Source organism: Zingiber officinale, chromosome 5A (assembly GCF_018446385.1).
Source record: "Zingiber officinale cultivar Zhangliang chromosome 5A, Zo_v1.1, whole genome shotgun sequence".
Taxonomy (NCBI): Eukaryota; Viridiplantae; Streptophyta; class Magnoliopsida; order Zingiberales; family Zingiberaceae; genus Zingiber; species Zingiber officinale.
The window spans coordinates 113,535,776-113,556,529 of record NC_055994.1 but is presented as its reverse complement, the minus strand read 5'-3'; the positions used below and the strand labels follow the sequence as shown (position 1 = coordinate 113,556,529).

Sequence of the window (20,754 nt, the reverse complement as noted above, 5' to 3'; positions counted from 1 at the left end):
AAAGTAATGTGCTAGGAGAGTTGAGCTCCATGAGCCAGGTAGGTCAACTGAAGGAGTTAGAGGAAGCTAAAATGATTGAATAAAGTAAAGTATCAGGAGATCTAAGTCCCAGGAGCTGAGTAGGCCGCCTGAAGGAGTTTGAGGAAGCTGAGCAGAGTGTTGAATGTCAAATGCCGAATTAGTTCAAGGGTGATAGATTTGATAGATGAATCTCCTCCCCTCAAGTAACCTAAGCAATCAGTAACCCAATGGACTCCGTTTGACTATTGACCTATTCCTAAATAGAAGCCTCTGATCGATCTCTCCATCAGTATTATTTGATTGAATTAGAAGATTAGTTACGTTGTATATAATTGAGGATTTATTATGTATCTTGTTATACAAAAGAGGTGACATGTGTCCCCGGGATAATGATATAATAGTTAGACCCTTCAAATAATTAACCAAGTATATACTTAAGGGTGAAATTCCAACTATGATATATTATAGGAATTTTTCTCTAATGGGATGAGAATTCTAAAATATTAACCGTTTGGATGTATTTTTGTGATTATTTTCTGATTTATTTCTGATCTATAATTTTTTTTATATTACAAGACCGATATAAAATTTATAGGTTCGCAAAAAATTAGCTATCTAAATTATTTAAAAAATAGCATGCTAATTCGAGCGAGAGTGCAATCAGGTGAGGTTTATGTACGATTCAATCAAAAATGGTGGACCCGGGCCACTTGTTGGTTAAATTTAAAATGTGATGCATAATCTTTGGTTAATTCAACCATTTTCTTTACAAAAGTCTCACAAAAAAGTAAATATTGTCTTTAGTCAGAGAAAGTGAAAAATGCAGGAGAAAGATCCATTCGCACTTTAATTTTGAAATTAGACCAAAACTTTAAAAGATAAATAAAGAAAGCGAGACAGTTTCCAAATGTTTTGATTCATGATTTTTTTTTATATTTTTGATATTTAGATGGATAAAATTGATGAACCAAATAATTCCTGAAAAAGTTTTTTTACTTGATTTAAATTCAAAATTGAATGTTAGAATTTTCAAAGATGATTACAATTCGCAGTTTGAAACCCTCCTCGGTTTATGACGTTTCAAAATTATTAACTTTTATTTATAATTTTATAAATTTAAAATTAAAAAATAATTTATATTTATTTAAATTGCATTTGTATCCTTTTCACAGTATAAGTGAATTAAAACCCTAGTAATTTGTTTATCTTTTTATTCTTATTACCTTAGGAAGTGGTGTTGTGACTAATTTTTATTTTCCATTCTTGTATTGTTAGTTCTTTTGATATCAAAATTTTCTATCTCATAAAATTGGATTTAGCTCTCATACAATCATCTGGATTTTCTGTATTTTTTTATAGCTCTCATCCAATCATCTGGATTTTTTGTATTTTTTTATAACTCTCATCCAATCATCAAGTAATGTCTGTGCTTTTAAAAAGTTAGGAGACAAAATAGATTGTCTTGCATCCAACATATTAACTCTAGAACTAAATATTTGTTCAATAGCAACAATTGACATAAGACAAGTTATAATTTCTTTTATTATGATAGAGAGGAGGGCAACATAGAGTGTTTTGTAACCACCATAATATCAAAATCAGTCTCGCTATCTTGTTCACTAAAATTTAAAAAAGTTATAAAATAATTCTTAACTTGAGATTCTCATGAATGTTTAATCTATTCTTTTAATAAAAGTTAATTTTTGTAAGTTCTAAAGTACTATTGCTACTAATATTTTGTGTATTAACGTATTAGTTTTTAATCCATATTTTAAACTATAATTTTTATAAATATTATATAAATTATTTTTAGTATTTTATTCCATATTAGTTTGCTAACATCATCTGATGAGATAAGATTTAATTGTTGTTGTATTCAATATTAGTTGGATAACATAAATTTCATATAAAATATTTAATTTAAGTGTCGTGTCAATTGCAACTAAATAATATCATAAATATGATAAAAATATTTTTCTCTTTTGTATTCATGGTTGGTAGTAATGAGATAAAAATTCATCGGTAACATATTTATTTAAAATTAAAATTGTTTAAAAAAATCATCATAACTAAAAGAGAGTAAAATTATTTAATTATAGGGATATATTTTTTTCCATCTTTCTAATTTTTTAATTATACCAATAAGTATAATTTGTAAAATACTTTTAGCAGATGAATTAAATTTTGTGTAAATAAATTTAACTAATGATTTTCTTAATTTAACATTAGAGTATTTAGAATATGTACCTTATTATTTGATGCAAAGGAGATATGACATGTCGAGTTTCGATCCTAAATCTCATGTGGCAACACTCTATACCTTAATCAATAGGAGACACTTGATACAAGTTTAGATAATTATATTTGAGAAGTTAACTTTAAATTTTGTTTGATATTTTATTTCGACATGTTACTTTAATGACTCATAACCGTTGCTCGGATTGAAATTCATAAGAAGTTTTACAGTATTTATATCTTGCACGTATTTATTAGAAGAATGATTTTTTCTCAAAATATTTAGTATAATTAGACGATTTTATGGATGAAAATTTCCAAATCTTAGTAGTTTCGATTTCTGATGTCTTAACAATTGAAAGTCGTTTTGGTTCATCATCAGAAAATTAACTATTATCAAAATTTATATTCAGAGTGCTTAGATGAATTTTTTAATTAAAATTGAAGAATTAAAGTTGAAAGTCGTTAAAATTTTAAAATTCAGACATAGAAGTAGAGAAGGTAATATAAAAATAATAAAAGGAACGAAGTGGTCGTCTATTTCCAATGGTCAAATAAAAAAAAAGAAAATTTGAATCCAGTGGTTAATTTAGCACAAAACCGTTCTGACGAGGCCAGTTACAATTCCGACTCATTTATCCGGGTCGGGACTGAGTTACCTGAGACTGGTCCAATTTAGGATTTAGGGTTGTGGGGCCGAACGAAGGCTTCTCTTCCTGCCACTCAGCCCCTGCCCAGCACACTGAGACCGGCCCATTCTCTCTCCGTCTCAACGACGGCTCCAGGAGCTGGCGCCGGAAAATTGATGAATTTTCTGGGAGTATGGGTTTGGGTTTCTCCACCTATGGCGGCGCTCTCAGGCACCATTCAACCTCCTACAACAGGGTTTGGTTCTCTTGCGTTTCCCGAGTAATCTCCTCCTCGAATGCGACGGCCCATATACGCCCCTACTCGTCCAACGGAAGGTGCTCGACTTTTGATTTCTTTTAATCTATTTCTATTTCTTCCTTTTTTTCGATTTGGTAGTGCTTCACTATACATTTGGTGGGGTCTTACATGACTTACCCTGTGTTTCGATGGGGTGAGCGAAGGTTCATTAACGGAAGGGGAAGGGAGGGGAATGGAGGAAAAGGGAAGAGAAGTAAAGTATTTATATTCTACTTGTTTGGGAGGGAGGGAAGGTTTATTAACGTAAAATGTATTACCGTGTTTGAGAGGAAAGTGAGGGTAATAAAGGTTAAATATATAAAGTTACAAAATTACCCTCACTTTTATTAAAAACTTACTTATTCAAATGCTCAGTGCATCTTGCATATATTTGTTGGTTAAGACTTACGTATTTAAATAATTGTAGTTCATTTGTTAAAGTCGACGTAGACATTGGCGTCGACGTCGAAGTCGACGTCGAAGTCGACGTCGACATTGGCGTCGACGTCGAAGTCGACGTAGACATTGTCGGCGTCGACGTCGAAGTCAACGTCGACATTAAAGTCTACGTCGGTGTCAAAGTTGGTGTCGACGTCGACATCGGTGTCGGCGTCAACGTCGAAGTCGGCGTCGGAGTCAAAGTCGGCGTCGGCGTCGACATCAAAGTCGGTGCCAACATTGACGGAGTGTGAACATTGGGTGGTGCCAGTTGGGCGATGCAAGTGTTTTTCGTCATGATGCAAAGAATACCTAAAACAATAATTTTTAAAATTAATATAATTAATAAAATAGGGATAAAATTGGAATATAATTTTTTTTTAATTGCCTTTACTCTTCCTTACACCCCAAATCGGGGTGTAAGAAATTCTTTTGTTTCATGGATAAGGAAAGTTAAAGCTTACCCTTCTTTACCTTTCCTTTCCGTAGCTCACTCCTTTCCAAACAGGGTTGCAAGTTTCCCTTCCTCTTCTTTACCCTTCCCTCTCCTTCCCTCACTTCCTCCCAAACAGTGCGTTACGCGCATCGTTAATTTCTCGAAGGGTTAACGTGTTCCCTTGTGCTTGGGACTTGTTTATACATAGAAGATGCCATTTCTCCACTTGGGTTTGAAAAATTGAAAAAAAAAACACAATTTGATATCTGTAACTGGGCGAGAATTTAATTGTTCCAGGTTTTAATAGTTGATTTTGAGAAATCACAATTGATATCTGCTTTGTTGACCACGTATAAACTGGCATTTGGGCCGACATCAAGGAAAATTCTATTAATTTCTTATCCTTGGAACTTGGTTTCATCACAGACCTGCAACTGCTACGACTTTGATATGAACTCTTGTTCATTTTTATTCTTCGATTATACCATTTGGGCTTGCCTAAGTGAACTTTTATGGGCAATGGACTATGCCTATTTATGAAAATAGAAGATTTTATGTTCCTTATCAATCATAATTATCATTTATCAAAACTAACAAGTTCAAACTTTCTCTACTCAATCTTAGATTGAATCTTCAGTCAAAATACCTGATTTTTTTTTTTATAAGATCAGCTTTCAGACTTATGATTCCTCATCTCGGATCATTTTTCACTTTGTTTATCTGCTACACAATTTTCTCTCCTGACACTCTTAGGTGAAATACTGAACTAAGAAATTTTTAGTTTTAATTTGAGACCTCACATAAAGAAACTAGAGTATTGCTGTTTTAGTTTTTTGGTTATACCTAAAGTTTCTACATTTCAAGAGAATATAATAAAGAAGAATGGGAAAATAGGTTCTAAGTTTATTTAAAGCCTCCTATGTGCATAACTTCTTCAAACATGGAGGCAATATGTTTCCTTTTTCCTTTTTTGGGAAGTCCAATTTCATTATCTAGATAAAGATTAATTGTTTTGATAATGAACTTGATACATTATGATATTTGTAGTAGAATTTTAATCACTGGGAAAATAAGTTCTTAGTTTATTTAAAGGCTCCTATGTGCATAACTTCTCCTAACATGGGGGCAAATATGTCTCTTTTATTCTTTTTCAGGAAATCCAATTTCGTTATCTAGATAAGGATTAATTGTTTTGATGGTGAACTTGATACATTATGATGTTTGTAGTAGAATTTTAACCAATGGGAAAATAGATTCTTAGTTTATTTAAAGCCTTCTACGCGCATCGTTAATTTCTCGAAGGGTTAACGTGTTCCCTTGTGCCTGGGACTTGTTTATACATAGAAGATGCCATTTCTCCACTTGGGTTTGTAAAATTGAAAAAAAAAACACAATTTGAGAATTTTATTGTTCCAGGTTTTAATAGTTGATTTTGAGAAATCACTATTGATATCTGCTTTGTTTACCACGTATAAACTAGCATTTGTGCTGACATCAAAGAAAATTCTATTAATTTCTTATCCTTGGAACTTGGTTTCATCACAGACCTGCAACTGCTACGACTTTGATATGAACTCCTGTTCATTTTTATTCTTTGATTATACCATTTGGGCTTGCCTAAGCGAACTTTTATGGGCAATGGACTATGGCTATTTATGAAAATAGAAGATTTTGTGTTCCTTATCAATCATAATTATCATTTATCAAAACTAACAAGTTCAAACTTTCTCTACTCAATCTTAGATTGAATTTTCAGTCAAAATACCTGATTTTTTTTATAAGATCAGCTTTTAGACTTTTGATTCCTCATCTCGGGTCATTTTTCACTTTGTTTATCTGCTACACAATTTTCTCTCCTAACACTCTTAGGTGAAATACTGAACTAAGAAATTTTTAGTTTTAATTTGAGACCCCACATAAAGAAACTAGAGTATTGCCGTTTTAGTTTTTTGGTTATACCTAAAGTTTCTGCATTTCAAGAAAATAGAATAAAGAAGAATGGGAAAATAGGTTCTAAGTTTATTTAAAGCCTCCTATGTGCATAACTTCTCCAAACATGGAGGCAATATGTTTCCTTTTTCCTTTTTTGGGAAGTCTAATTTCATTATCTAGATAAAGATTAATTGTTTTGATAATGAACTTGATACATTATGATATTTGTAGTAGAATTTTAACCATTAGGAAAATCAGTTTTTAGTTTATTTAAAGCCTTCTACGCGCATTGTTAATTTTCCGAAGGGTTAACGTGTTCCCTTGTGCTTGGGACTTGTTTATACATAGATGATACCATTTCTCCACTTGGGTTCGTAAAATTGAAAAAAAAAATACAATTTGATATCTGTAACCTGGCGAGATTTTATTATTCCAGGTTTTAATAGTTGATTATGCGAAATCACTATTGATATCTGATTTGTTGACCACGTATAAACTGACATTTGGAACGACATCAAGGAAAATTTTATTAATTTCTTATCCATGGAACTTGTATTCATCACAAACTTGCAACTGCTACGACTTTGTTATGAACTCCTGTTCATTTTTATTCTTCGATTATACCATTTGGGCTTGCCTAAGTGAACTTTTATGGGCAATGGACTATGCCTATTTATGAAAATAGAAGATTTTGTGTTCCTTATCAATCATAATTATCATTTATCAAAACTAACAAGTTCAAACTTTCTCTACTCAATCTTAGATTGAATCTTCAGTCAAAATACCTGATTTTTTTTTTATAAGATCAGCTTTTAGACTTATGATTCCTTATCTCGGATCATTTTTCACTTTGTTTATCTGCTACACAATTTTCTCTCCTGACACTCTTAGGTGAAATACTGAACTAAGAAATTTTTAGTTTTAATTTGAGACCCCACATAAAGAAACTAGAGTATTGCTGTTTTAGTTTTTTGGTTATACCTAAAGTTTCTACATTTCAAGAGAATAGAATAAAGAAGAATGGGAAAATAGGTTCTAAGTTTATTTAAAGCCTCTTATGTGCATAACTTCTTCAAACATGGAGGCAATATGTTTCCTTTTTTCCTTTTTTGGGAAGTCCAATTTCATTATCTAGATAAAGATTAATTGTTTTGATAATGAACTTGATACATTATGATATTTGTAGTAGAATTTTAACCACAAGGAAAATAAGTTCTTAGTGTATTTAAAGCCTCCTATGTGCATAACTTCTCCTAACATGGGGGCAAATATGTCTCTTTTATTCTTTTTCAGGAAATCCAATTTCGTTATCTAGATAAGGATTAATTGTTTTGATAGTGAACTTGATACATTATGATGTTTGTAGTAGAATTTTAACCAATGGGAAAATAGATTCTTAGTTTATTTAAAGCCTTCTACGCGCATCGTTAATTTCTCGAAGGGTTAACGTGTTCCCTTGTGCTTGGGACTTGTTTATACATAGAAGATGCCATTTCTCCACTTGGGTTTGAAAAATTGAAAAAAAAAACACAATTTGATATCTGTAACTGGGCGAGAATTTAATTGTTCCAGGTTTTAATAGTTGATTTTGAGAAATCACAATTGATATCTGCTTTGTTGACCACGTATAAACTGGCATTTGGGCCGACATCAAGGAAAATTCTATTAATTTCTTATCCTTGGAACTTGGTTTCATCACTGACTTGTAACTGCTACGACTTTGATATGAGCTCTTGTTCATTTTAATTCTTTGATTATACCATTTGGGCTTGCCTAAGCGAACTTTTATGGGCAATGGACTATGCCTATTTATGAAAATAGAAGATTTTGTGTTTCTTATCAATCATAATTATCATTTATCAAAACTAACAAGTTCAAACTTTCTCTACTCAATCTTAGATTGAATCTTCAGTCAAAATACCTGATTTTCTTTTTATAAGATCAACTTTTAGACTTATGATTCCTCATCTCGGATCATTTTTCACTTTGTTTATCTGCTACACAAGTTTCTCTCCTGACACTCTTAGGTGAAATACTGAACTAAGAAATTTTTAGTTTTAATTTGAGAGCCCACATAAAGAAACTAGAGTATTGCCGTTTTAATTTTTTGGTTATACCTAAAGTTTCTGCATTTCAAGAATATATAATAAAGAAGAATGGGAAAATATGTTCTAAGTTTATTTAAAGCCTCCTATGTGCATAACTTCTCCAAACATGGAGGCAATATGTTTCCTTTTTCCTTTTTTGGGAAGTCCAATTTCATTATCTAGATAAAGATTAATTGTTTTGATAATGAACTTGATACATTATGATATTTGTAGTAGAATTTTAACCATTAGGAAAATAAGTTCTTAGTTTATTTTTGCCTCCTTTGTGCATAACTTCTCCTAACATGGAGGCAAATATGTCTCTTTTATTCTTTTTCAGGAAATCCAATTTCGTTATCTAGATAAGGATTAATTGTTTTGATAGTGAACTTGATACATTATGATGTTTGTAGTAGAATTTTAACCGGAAAATAGATTCTTAGTTTATTTAAAGCCTTCTATGTGCATCGTTAATTTTTCGAAGAGTTAACGTGTTCCCTTGTGCTTGGGACTTGTTTATACATAGAAGATACCATTTCTCCACTTGGGTTCGTAAAATTGGAAACAAAAACACAATTTGATATCTGTAACCTGACGAGAATTTTATTGTTCCAGGTTTTAATAGTTGATTTTAAGAAATCACTATTGATATTTGCTTTGTTGACCACGTATAAATTGGCATTTGGGCCGACATCAAGGAAAATTCTATTAATTTCTTATCCTTGGAACTTGGTTTCATCACAGACCTGCAACTGCTACGACTTTGATATGAACTCCTGTTCATTTTTATTCTTTGATTATACCATTTGGGCTTGCCTAAGTGAACTTTTATGGGTAATGGACTATGGCTATTTATGAAAATAGAAGATTTTGTGTTCCTTATCAATCATAATTATCATTTATCAAAACTAACAAGTTCAAACTTTCTCTACTCAATCTTAGATTGAATCTTCAGTCAAAATACCTTGTAAAATACCGAAAAATGGCGGCTAATGATAAGGGAATTTTCTGAAATTTTTAGAAATTTTCTAGAAATTTTTCGGAGATCGTATGACTTCGTTTACGGGGAAAGTAGCCTGTTTCGGCTATCCCATTTAAGCGAGGAAATGTTGATTTCCTTTTTATTTTCTTTTTCTTATTTTTTTTCTTTCTTTCCTCCTCCACGCGCCCGAGTCTTCTTCCCCGCCCGACACCGTGCCTTAACCGCACGCGGCAGTTTCCTTCTCCCCCGAGAGTACAAAGCCGTGCCCGACACTTCTTCTTCTTCTCCATTTCTCTTCTTCCCTATCGCGCTGCTCCTCACCTGTGCCCTAAGATCCTGCCGCCGACCCATCTCCTCTCTTCTTACCGCCGGCCAAGTTTCTTCGTCCCTCGGAGTCACCTTCGGCCAAGGAGAGGTTCTATGCCGAGCCTCCACCTTTCTTCTCTTTTCCCCGACGCCGATGCCGCAGGGAGTCGACCCTAGGTCTGGTCCCTGGGCGCCGACCGAAGCTTCCCTTCCTCCTCGCACCAAGCAGCAGCGCTCCTGTGCCCTAGACTTGGTCCACCGCCACCCTTGCACGAGTGGGCTTTCAACCAGAGGCAAAGGTCCAAGGCCTAGTTGCTTCACCCGTGCCCTAGACCTCGCCATCGGGTCTTCCATCTTCACCACCAATCGCCGGCAGAGGGAATATCGAGTAGGTAAGGTGCACAGATTGTTATGGATTAGGTGGTTGTTGGCTGTGATGATTCTTGAGTTCATTCTGATCTGGACATTAAAATGCAGGTGTTGGCGATACAAACAGAACCTAAAGATCAGTGGTGTTTGGTGTTGAAGGGTATTTGATTTAGAGGGCACCATTTACCTCGCTTCGGTCAGGTTTACTGGCAGCAAGTTGTCTCTGGCTGTGGATCACCGATTGAGGTTTCAGATTAGGGTAAGTGTGTAGACTTGGTTTGATGCCGGAAGAAAATTCTTCCTTAGTTGTTTATGTGTTGATTAGGGTTTTGCCCTAATTTAGTGTTAGAAATTTTATTTAGCTACTTATTTAGATTTAGCTAAATAAAATATACACATTAATTGGTACAGGACTGTGATTCGAGACGGTGTCTCGACATCGGATTGGTTCGATTCGATCTATATTAGAGGCGGGTACTTTGACTTATCGTTTTAGATATGTATTGAGCATAGTAATGTTTTTAACAAAATAGTAATGATTGTGTTTCTTATCTGCATCGGTTGGTCACTACCCGATACTTGTTATATGCTTGTTTTGTTTACTTGTTATGCACTTCATGTTAGTACCTACCTGATTTTACATGCTTATAGGGGTAGTGACATAACCATGTTTTATTATGTTCAAGACCTAAGTTTTAATACCTTATTTGACGTATGTACCTAGACCATTGATTTGGTCAATGTATTCTATGGTACACATTATGTAGAGATGGATAGGTTCAGGATATTCCCATGCTTAGTATCATGCACCATCTCGCATGATTACATGCTGTGCGATAGTTGACTCCATTATTGTTGAGCACATCGCCAGTTACATAGATCTGCACATACCACCACTCATGGGTTAGTGGCATGTCAGGCAGGTGTGTGACAATTCTGCTGTTAGGCTTCGCTAGTCCGGTGACTCAGCGTGGTAGCCGGCAGACAGTTCTGATCTGTTAGGCTCCGCTGGTCTGGAGATGGGTAGTGTGACGCAGCGTGGTAGCCGGCAGGGATCCCTCCTCTGGACTTGCTCAGGGAGATGAGAGCATTGAGCTCCCCCACTTATGATTTGGGGTAGGAGGATAGGTGTACTCCGATAGCATCCCGTCTACTCGGTCACTCATCAGGAGTAGTGATGGCAGAGTGCACGGTTGTCACAGCCCTATCCACTCGGTCTCACCATCGTGTGTGAGATGGCTGATTGGCAGTAGGGGTGACCAGGACATGTCATTGGCATAATACGCATTGATGCATTTATTGCTTGTGGTTGCTGCACTTGTATACTGCATATTGGATGGATGCATTTGTTTGACATGTATACAGGATTCCTATACTTCTCGGTTGATTATCCATACACCAGGTCCTAGTTAGTACAGTTTTCTCCTGTTTAGTTCAGTTGCATTTATCATTCTTATATCAGGAGACTATACGCATGATTAGTGCTAGTTGTTATTTTATTATTATGCATGTCAACATTATCCGCTGAGGAGTTGACTCACCCCGTGGATATTTTACTATTTTCAGGTTGAGGCTGTCTGGAGGAGTTCCAGTCGCTAGTCCCCTGTAGATCGCGAGGATGTGTTTTATCTTTTGGTTTTTTCTTATTGTACTTTTTAGACTTGTACTAGTTTGACACTTGGATATTGTGTTATCTTTATTGTCGATGAGTTTTATTTGGATGTGTTTTTGCTACATGCCCATCTCGATGGCAAAAGAGGTGAGTTTGTTGTGATTTGTGTTTTATGAGTGTAGTGAAGTAGGATATCGGTTTTGAGCTTTATGGGTGTAGTTGAGTAAGATTTTTGACTTGGTTTTCCTTATCGTTGCATTTGTTTAGTTTTACTATCAAACTGCGAGGTGATTGCTTATATTTATATATATTGTTCCGGTCGTGTTGGCCGAGGTATTTGGATGGATGTAGAAAGTTTCAGATTGTTACCCGTACAGGCGAGGTGTTGCCAAAATTTCTTCTGGCAGGAACTCCCCGGGGCGTGACAATTTATTTGGTATCAGAGCTAGGTTAGCGATACTTGTTTGTTTTTTTTTTTTTTCGTGTTACAATTTTCAAGATTAATCTGATACCAATTTATTAGTATCAGAGCGGGTTACGATACCTGCTTTTAGTGTTATGGATTTTAGGGTTAGTCCAAGTTTACTAGTTAACTTGGGTATTTATTTTCGGATTTGTACGACGATTTTCTCGTCCGGAATTTTGAGGTAAATGGGGACTGGACAACGACGGAATATCTCCAGACGGCAAATAGGTATAAAGGTAATTTTATAATTTTTATACTTGTAGTGATATTTGTGTTATAACTTAACAGATATGAGGAGATCTACCCGAGTAGCTGCGAGACGTGGTGTAGGACGACCACGTAAGAGGACTTTGGAATCTCTGGCAACATACTCGCCAGAGATCCCTACTGGTATGAGCCTGTCGGTCAGGGATAGACTCAGGATACTGCGGGCGCGTCGGACTCTCAGACCCCGATGACTCCTTTATAGGTACCTACCTCGGCTGCACCGGTTGTACCCCCCTACTGTATTTACGGTACCACCAGGGGTACCACTGGCATACCCAACACCTGCTCCGGTCGAGCCCACGGCGTACCAGGCACCACCGCCTCTTGGACCTACAGTGTACTCAACACTCGCATCAGCAGTACCGGTTGCTCCATTTCCGGTACCACCACCTACCGTACCTCCAGCTGCGACCACCCATCTCGACTCTGCGGTACCACTAGCGGTATATGCTCCGTCTTATGTAGCAGCACTGGGAGTACCTTCCTTGGTCTATCCAGCGGTACTACCTGTAGCACCAGTTCCAGTGGTTCCGCTAGTTCCAACAGCCGTCCCTACTCACCTCACAGATATTGTCGCGGCACAGTTCGGATCCCAACATTGGCAGAGTCGATGAAGAGTCGATTCACACTCTTCCGAGAAGAGACTGATCCAAGTGTGGCTCAGTCCTGGTTAGAGACCATGGAGCGGACCTTCTTCTACATGGCTTGTTCCGAGTGGGAGAAAGCAGAGTTGGCTGCTTTCCATTTACGGGACGAGGCCGACACCTGGTGGGTTACGTAGCGTTCCGTCATAGGCGAGTAGAACATCACCTGGGCCAGATTCAGAGAGGCTTTTGAGAGCCGTTATTTCCCACGAGCATATCAGATGACTCGCCGTTAGGATTTTCTGAGTCTGCGACAGAACAATCGATCGGTGACAGAGTACAATGCCGAATTTAATCGGTTGGTCAGATTTTGTCCAAAACTAGTTGCTGAGGACAGTTCCTGTATGCAGCAGTTTATTCAGGGATTGGATGAACATCTGCAAGTAAAGCTTGCCGGCTTTGGGAACTCATCTTACATAGAGACACTGGACAGAGCCCTGATGATACAGAGAGCATATCAGGACAAGAAAAGGAAGCAGACTAATCGGACATCAGGACAGATCCAGCCGACACAGGCAACACAGCAGCAGAGTGGTCGCAGTCGGCCAGGTCAGGGTACTTCTGGGGCTTCTGGTCAGCCTCAGAAGTCAGGGTGATCTACATCAGGACGTTTCCGGTCTTCTCAGCAGAATCGAAAACAATCCGCCAACGACATTTGCTGCACCAGATGTGGGTCCAGAGACCACATCACCTCAGTCTGCTCCCTGGGACATTCAGTTTGCTATTTTTGCAAACTGCCTGGGCACTTGAGTCTAGATTGTTTGATGAAGGCTCAGCATATTGCTTCCGGAGTTTTTGGTCATGGAGTTTAGTCCAGTCAGTCCGGGACTCATCGAGGAGGGCGGAGAGCCCATTCTTCGCATACCCAGCAGAGGATAGCTCCCCCGGCAGCAGCTGCATATGGCATGGATGGATAGGAGCACCCCAGTGCCCTCTTGGTACCACAGAGTTCTGTTGTGGGACCCCCGTATCAGCTGCAACCTCAACCCCTAGTCTAGTATCTGCAGCCCCAGTCACTGGTTCAGTACCGGACGCAGTCTCAACTACCAGTACAGTATCAGTCGCAACCCTCTCATCCACTTTTATAAGATCCGCATTTAGACTTATGATCCCTCATCCCGGATCATTTTTCATTTTGCTTATCTGCTACACAATTTTCTCTTCTGACACTCTTAGGTGAAATACTGAACTAAGAATTTTTTATTTTTAATTTGAGATACCACATAAAGAAACTAGAGTATTGCCGTTTTAGTTTTTTTGTTATACCTAAAGTTTCTACATTTCAAGAAAATAGAATAAAGAAGAATGGGAAAATAGGTTCTAAGTTTATTTAAAGCCTCCTATGTGCATCACTTCTCCAAACATGGAGGCAATATGTTTCCTTTTTCCTTTTTTGGGAAGTCCAATTTCATTATCTAGATAAAGATTAATTGTTTTGATAATGAGCTAGATACATTATGATATTTGTGGTAGAATTTTAACCACTGGAAAAATAAGTTCTTAGTTTATTTAAAGCCTCCTATGTACATAACTTCTCCTTACATTGGGGGCAATATGTCCCTTTTATTCTTTTTCAGGAAATCTAGTTTCGTTATCTAGATAAGGATTAATTGTTTTGATAGTGAACTTGATACATTATGATGTTTGTAGTAGACAATGGGAAAATAGGTTCTCAGTTTATTTAAAGCCTTCTACGCACATCGTTAATTTTTCGAAGGGATAACGTGTTCCCTTGTGCTTGGGACTTGTTTATACATAGAAGATATCATTTCTCCACTTGGGTTCGTAAAAAATATCTAACCTGGCGAGAATTTTATTATTCCAGGTTTTAATAGTTGATTTTGCGAAATCACTATTGATATCTGCTTTGTTGGCCACGTATAAACTGGCATTTGGGTCGACGTCAAGGAAAATTCTATTAATTTCTTATCCTTGGAACTTGGTTCCATCACAGACCTGCAACTGTTACGACTTTGTTATGAACTCCTGTTCATTTTTATTCTTTGATTATAGCTTGCCTAAGTGAACTTTTATTGGCAATGGACTATGCCTATTTATGAAAATAGAAGATTTTGTGTTCCTTATCTATCATAATTATCATTTATCAAAACTAACAAGTTCAAACTTTCTCTACTCAATCTTAGATGGAATCTTCAGTCAAAATACCTGATTTTTTTTATAAGATCCGCTTTTAGACTTATGATCCCTCATCCCGGATCATTTTTCATTTTGCTTATCTGCTACACAATTTTCTCTCTTGACACTCTTAGGTGAAATACTGAATTAAGAAATTTTTATTTTTAATTTTAGATACCACATAAAGAAACTAGAGTATTGCCGTTTTAGTTTTTTGGTTATACCTAAAGTTTCTGCATTTCAAGAAAATAGAATAAAGAAGAATGGGAAAATAGGTTCTAAGTTTATTTAAAGCCTCCTATGTGCATAACTTCTTCAAACCTGGAGGCAATATGTTTCCTTTTTCCTTTTTTGGGAAGTCCAATTTCATTATCTAGATAAAGATTAATTGTTTTGATAATGAACTTGAAACATTATGATATTTGTAGTAGAATTTTAAAAATAAGTTCTTAGTTTATTTAAAGCCTCCTATGTGCATAATTTCTCCTAACATGGGGCCAAGATGTCTCTTTTATTCTTTTTCTGGAAATCCAATTTCATTATTTAAATAAGGATTAATTGTTTTGATAGTGAACTTGATACATTATGATGTTTGTAGAATTTTAACTAATGGGAAAATAAATTCTTAGTTTATTTAAAGGCTTCTACGCACATCGTTAACCTTGTGCTTGGGACTTGTTTATACATAGAAGATACCATTTCTCCACTTGGATTCATAAAATTGAAAAAAAAACACAATTTGATATCTGTAATCGGGCGAGAATTTTTTTGTTCTAGGTTTTAATAGTTGATTTTGAGAAATCACTATTGATATCTGCTTTGTTGATCACGTATAAACTGGCATTTGGGTCGACATCAAGGAAAATTCTATTAATTTCTTATCCTTAGAACTTGGTCTCATCACAGACCTGCAACTGCTACGACTTTGTTATGAACTCTTGTTCATTTTTATTCTTTGATTATACCATTTGGGCTTGCCTAACTGAACTTTTATGGACAATGGACTATGCCTATTTATGAAAATAGAAGATTTTGTGTTCATTATCAATCATAATTATTATTTATCGAAATTAACAAGTTCTAACTTTCTCTACTCAATCTTAGATTGAATCTTCAGTCAAAATACATGATTTTTTTTATAAGATCCGCTTTTAGACTTATCATTCCTCATCCCGGATCATTTTTCATTTTGCTTATCTTCTACACAATTTTCTCTCCTGACACTCTTAGGTGAAATACTGAACTAAGAAATTTTTATTTTTAATTTAAGATACCACATAAAGAAACTAGAGTATTGCCGTTTTAGTTTTTTGGTTTTACCTAAAGTTTCTGCATGTCAAGAAAATAGAATAAAGAAGAATGGGAAAATAGGTTCTAAGTTTATTTAAAGCCTCCTATGTGCATAACTTCTCCAAACATGGAGGTAATATGTTTCCTTTTTCCTTTTTTGGAAGTCCAATTTCATTATCTAGATAAAGATTAATTGTTTTGATAATGAACTTGATACATTATGATATTTGTAGTAGAATTTTAACCACTTGGAAAATAAGTTCTTAGTTTATTTAAAGCCTCCTATGTGCATAACTTCTCCTAACATGGGTGCAATATGTCTCTTTTATTCTTTTTCAGGAAATCCAATTTCGTTATCTAGATAAGGATTAATTGTTTTGATAGTGAACTTGATACATCATGATATTTGTAGTAGAATTTTGACCAATGGGAAAATAGATTCTTAGTTTATTTAAAGCCTTCTACATGCATAACTTCTCCAAGCATGGGCAATATGTGTCTTTTTCCCTTTTGGGAAATACAATTTTATTATCTCGATAAAAATTAATTATTTTGACAATGAACTTGATACATTATGATGTTTGTAGAAGAATTTTAACCAACGAATTTCCAAGACCATAGTGACACTTTGTTGCTGCTTCTTGTTTCCCTAGCACATGGGTGAACTTGTTTGAATATACATCTCAATCTTGTGGATTGAATCATAACTAATTGCTGGGTTGGCCTGTTTCAATTTAACAGAAAATTTGTTTCAATTTAACAGAAAATTTACTTGATTTGAATAACCTTCAACCAATTAGTTTTTACTTGTCTTTTTAAGACTTTGACATTACTGCTTTGATTCTCATGATCTTTGTAAACTTATTTTTCATTTTTGCATAAATATTTAACTTTATGCTACTATTATTAGCTACCATTGCAAATCAATTATTGTAAGGTTCTATATGCCTAAATATAATGACACATTCTACTCTTCAATGTAGGCAAGAAGTTGATTCAATATCACAATTGCCTTGCTTAAAGTCAAGGAGTGATAACCATAAAATTGTGAAGGGTTGTGTGTCAGTCGAAAACCATGATGCTAAAATTCGAAGAGTAGCTGCTCAGTTTAGACGTGGAGTTGGAAATGGGGGTGGCTACAATGGTAAATTCCAAGATGAATTTTCTAGTGATGCCTTCATAGATGAGGATCTCATATCCTACAATTTTCCATGCTGTAGTAATTTGGTTGTTAAACACTGTTCTGATCAGAAATGTCAGAAATTGACATCATCTTTTTATCACACCCTGAGAGAATCATCCCAGTTAACTTGGCACAAGAGATCTTTACCAGTTCAAGTTTCTCAAATTGATCCTTGTCTAGAAGTGCCTCAAGATGTTTCTAATAAGGCTGTACCTGCTGAATTTTTTTTGCAGGTGGCCAAGATGTTGAAGGCTCTTCTAAGATTGGTATCCCCATTAAACAGATATGGGCTACATGTAAGGCAGTAACTAAGAAACAACTTGCTGGTATATATGACAAAATCCTTGTCATCGATAATATCTCAACAGCTAAAGTGGTGGTTCAATTTCTTACCAATAAATACATGAAATTTATCCATGCATGTCATGTAGAGGTTTGTCGACTGGCACATGTCTATCTTGATAATATTTAGTGCTAGATATATTTGGAGTTTACTAATTAGAATATGAATGTTATGGTTTGTGTTCTTAATTTATGCAAGAGTGACACTTCAATCATCTCTCAAAGGCCATGGCTTCATTGCCAAGAAAATAAATGATTTATGATTGAAATTATTTCCTATTTCTCTTTTATTGTGGTTCTGCAGACAGATAGTTGAGAGGAAAAATATAAATTTTGTAGTTTAGTAAAAAAGAATTATGATGGAATATGCATGAACTTTGTCAACAGTTGTGAAGCTTGACAATACTTTGGGCTGAGCTTTAACTAGTTAACTACTAGGCTAAAGTTGATGGTGATCCACTTGGAGCTCCACAGGGATTGCTCCATGATTCAACCTCAACTTGTGATGTGCATTGAAGTTGCACTAGTTTTATTGTTAACAATTACTTTATGGTGAATAATGTTTTCTCCTTGTTTATTGCATTTTTCTTTCTTTCATTTATGGATTCCTACTAGAAAGAGAAGACTCACAACTCTAGTTACTTGGGAAAAATAGAACAAGAAAAGAGAGAAGATGGAAGTTAGGGAGGCTAACAAAATAAAAATCCCTCACTTTTTTATTTTCTTCTTTTTTTACTCTGCAAAACTAGGTGCTATGGAATTACACATAATTGCTCATGCGGACGATCTGGTTTCAATTTTAAGTTATGGAATAAAGAAAACATATTGAATTCAATTAATATATTAAAAGGGGTTTAATTTTATTAAAATGATTAAAGTGTCAATCTGTCAAACTTTCCATCCATGAAAGTTTTCTCACCCATTACTTTTTTTTTTTTTAAATCTATTGTCTTTTTACTTTTCCTCTAGTTTTCCATCCATGTAAGACAGTCTAAACCCATAGGTTATCCAGTTTACATTAGATCAGTTCAGTTTCAAATCATCTTCTAAAGGTTATCTCCCGTATTCAGCATCATCACTTAACATTTTGCTTAGGTTGTTTTGTATCAGTGTCAGGTCATATACCTAGAGGCATTCAGTTTATGTTTGATAATTCCCTTACAGAGATTGTACTTTTTGCTCTATAGATAGAATGTTGCATGAGTGTACTGGTGAGGAGTCTTCTGCATAATGGCAAATAGTGTTTAAGATTTAATTAGATTTTTCAGATACTTAACGTCCTTATATTCTTTACTTATTCCGATTTCTTTGTTCATAAAATCTTATTGCCTTAATTTGTTGTTTCTTAGGTTACAAACTTCGATGAAAATTCAGAGACGCCAGTTGGCCATGGGGAAATCATATGCTTTAGTATCTACTCTGGTCCAGAAGCTGATTTTAATGAAGGAAAATCATGTATATGGGTTGATGTTCTAGATGGTGGGAAGAGTATACTACTGGAATTTGCTCCATTTTTTGAAGACTCGTCCATCAAGAAGGTGGGTTCTTCCACTAATTTCACCATTTCTGAATGCTAGATGCCAATCTTGGATTATTTTGTACTCGAATCTAATGTCTACTAATCATAATTTTTTGGTTAATGGTGCATTGATAAGTAACTGTGAACTACTGCACTGTTTATCTGTTTGAGCCTTTAGGCTCTTGGAGCCGAAACCTTTGTTTTTGGATTTGGAATTTTTTTCTTTGAATTTCAATTAGTAATGCCCCATCATCCCATCTTATTATTTTCTCCCTGGTTTACTGAGTTTATGTCTTTGCTGAAGGAGAAACTAACTTAATTATTTGATATATATATATTTTTGACTTTGTAGGTTTTCCATAATTATAGTTTTTTCAGTCATGTGTTAATGAACCATGGGATCAGGCTTTCTGGGTTCCATGCAGATACCGTGCATCTGGCACGACTTTGTGATTCTACCAGAAGAGCTGATGAAGGGTATTCACTTGAATCACTTTTGAATGATCCAACTATAATGTCTTTGCAAGAATTAAATGCTTTTGATGCATTAATTAGGGGAAAGAAATCAATGAAATCCATATTTGGTAAGAAAAAGTTAAAAAAAGATGGTTCAGAGGGAAAACATATCATTCTTTCTTCTGTTGATATCCTTCAGAGAGAAGAACGGATATTATGGATTTGTTATTGTGCTTTAGATTCCATAAGAACTTTAAAACTCTTCGATTCCTTGAAAGAAAAGCTTATGGATATGCCATGGAATCTTGATAGTGAAGACAGAGGAACAATGTATGATTTCTATTTAGAATACTGGCAACCTTTAAGTGTTGTACTAGTGCAAATGGAATCCAGGGGAGTGCTTGTTGACAGACATTATCTTTCAGAGATGGTAAAACTTGCTCTTTCTCAAAAGGAGATTGCTACAAACAAATTCAGGAAGTGGGCATCAAACTACTGTCCAGATGCTGGATACATGAATGTTGGAAGTGATGCTCAAATCCGTCAGCTATTGTTTGGTGGCGCATTGAATAGGTGGTTGCATATTTTCCCACCATTTTTTATTACTTAAAAGGTTCTCTGGCTTTATTTTATTGTGAGCATATTCCTAATCTTTTATCTTTATTGATTTTTTTTTTATTATTTCTGGTGCTTTGGTAAATCTGCATAAAATATATGAAATTGTTTTACCTTCCGACATGTTTTTGTTAACAAAAAATGTTAGTTAAGAAAAGACTAGATTGTATATATGTGTACTGAGGAGTAATATTGGAACTGTCAGGTTGGAATTCTTGTAGGAAAACTTCATGCTTTTTAGTCATTTTCTTGGTAACATCCAATTCCACTAGTAGTGCTCCCCATATTGTTTATATCAAGGGTTAAAATCTCATTCGGAGTTAGAATTTGGGTTTCTGGTCAGAACAAGATGTTTCAGTGCTGTGTCGACAACTCTGACACACAATGCTGATGGTGCTAATGAGAGAAGAAAAGAATTGGATCCAAGGAGAAAAGAAAGAAGATTGGAGGAGAAAAAAGAAAATTCTAACCTCTTTTTGTGATTGTTGTAG

General features: G+C 35.3%; 1 protein-coding gene across 3 annotated transcripts in view; it reads left to right on the top strand.

Moving 5' to 3' along the window:
• The first annotated feature begins 2,915 nt into the window (after nt 1-2,915).
• The window catches only part of LOC121981408 (DNA polymerase I A, chloroplastic-like), a 60,884-nt gene continuing 43,045 nt past the window's right edge, over nt 2,916-20,754 (top strand). Inside the window, exons 1-6 of one of the 3 annotated variants that reach the window (XM_042533902.1) lie at nt 2,916-3,221; nt 17,132-17,292; nt 17,565-17,764; nt 19,023-19,211; nt 19,545-19,669; nt 19,748-20,221. In XM_042533902.1, the coding sequence (XP_042389836.1) occupies nt 3,079-3,221; nt 17,132-17,292; nt 17,565-17,764; nt 19,023-19,211; nt 19,545-19,669; nt 19,748-20,221 (1,292 nt within the window). In that variant the 5' untranslated portion in view covers nt 2,916-3,078. Of the gene's footprint in view, nt 3,222-17,131; nt 17,293-17,564; nt 17,765-19,022; nt 19,212-19,544; nt 20,222-20,754 lie in introns of all 3 variants that reach the window. The other 2 variants (XM_042533901.1, XM_042533903.1) reach the window with 2 other exon arrangements.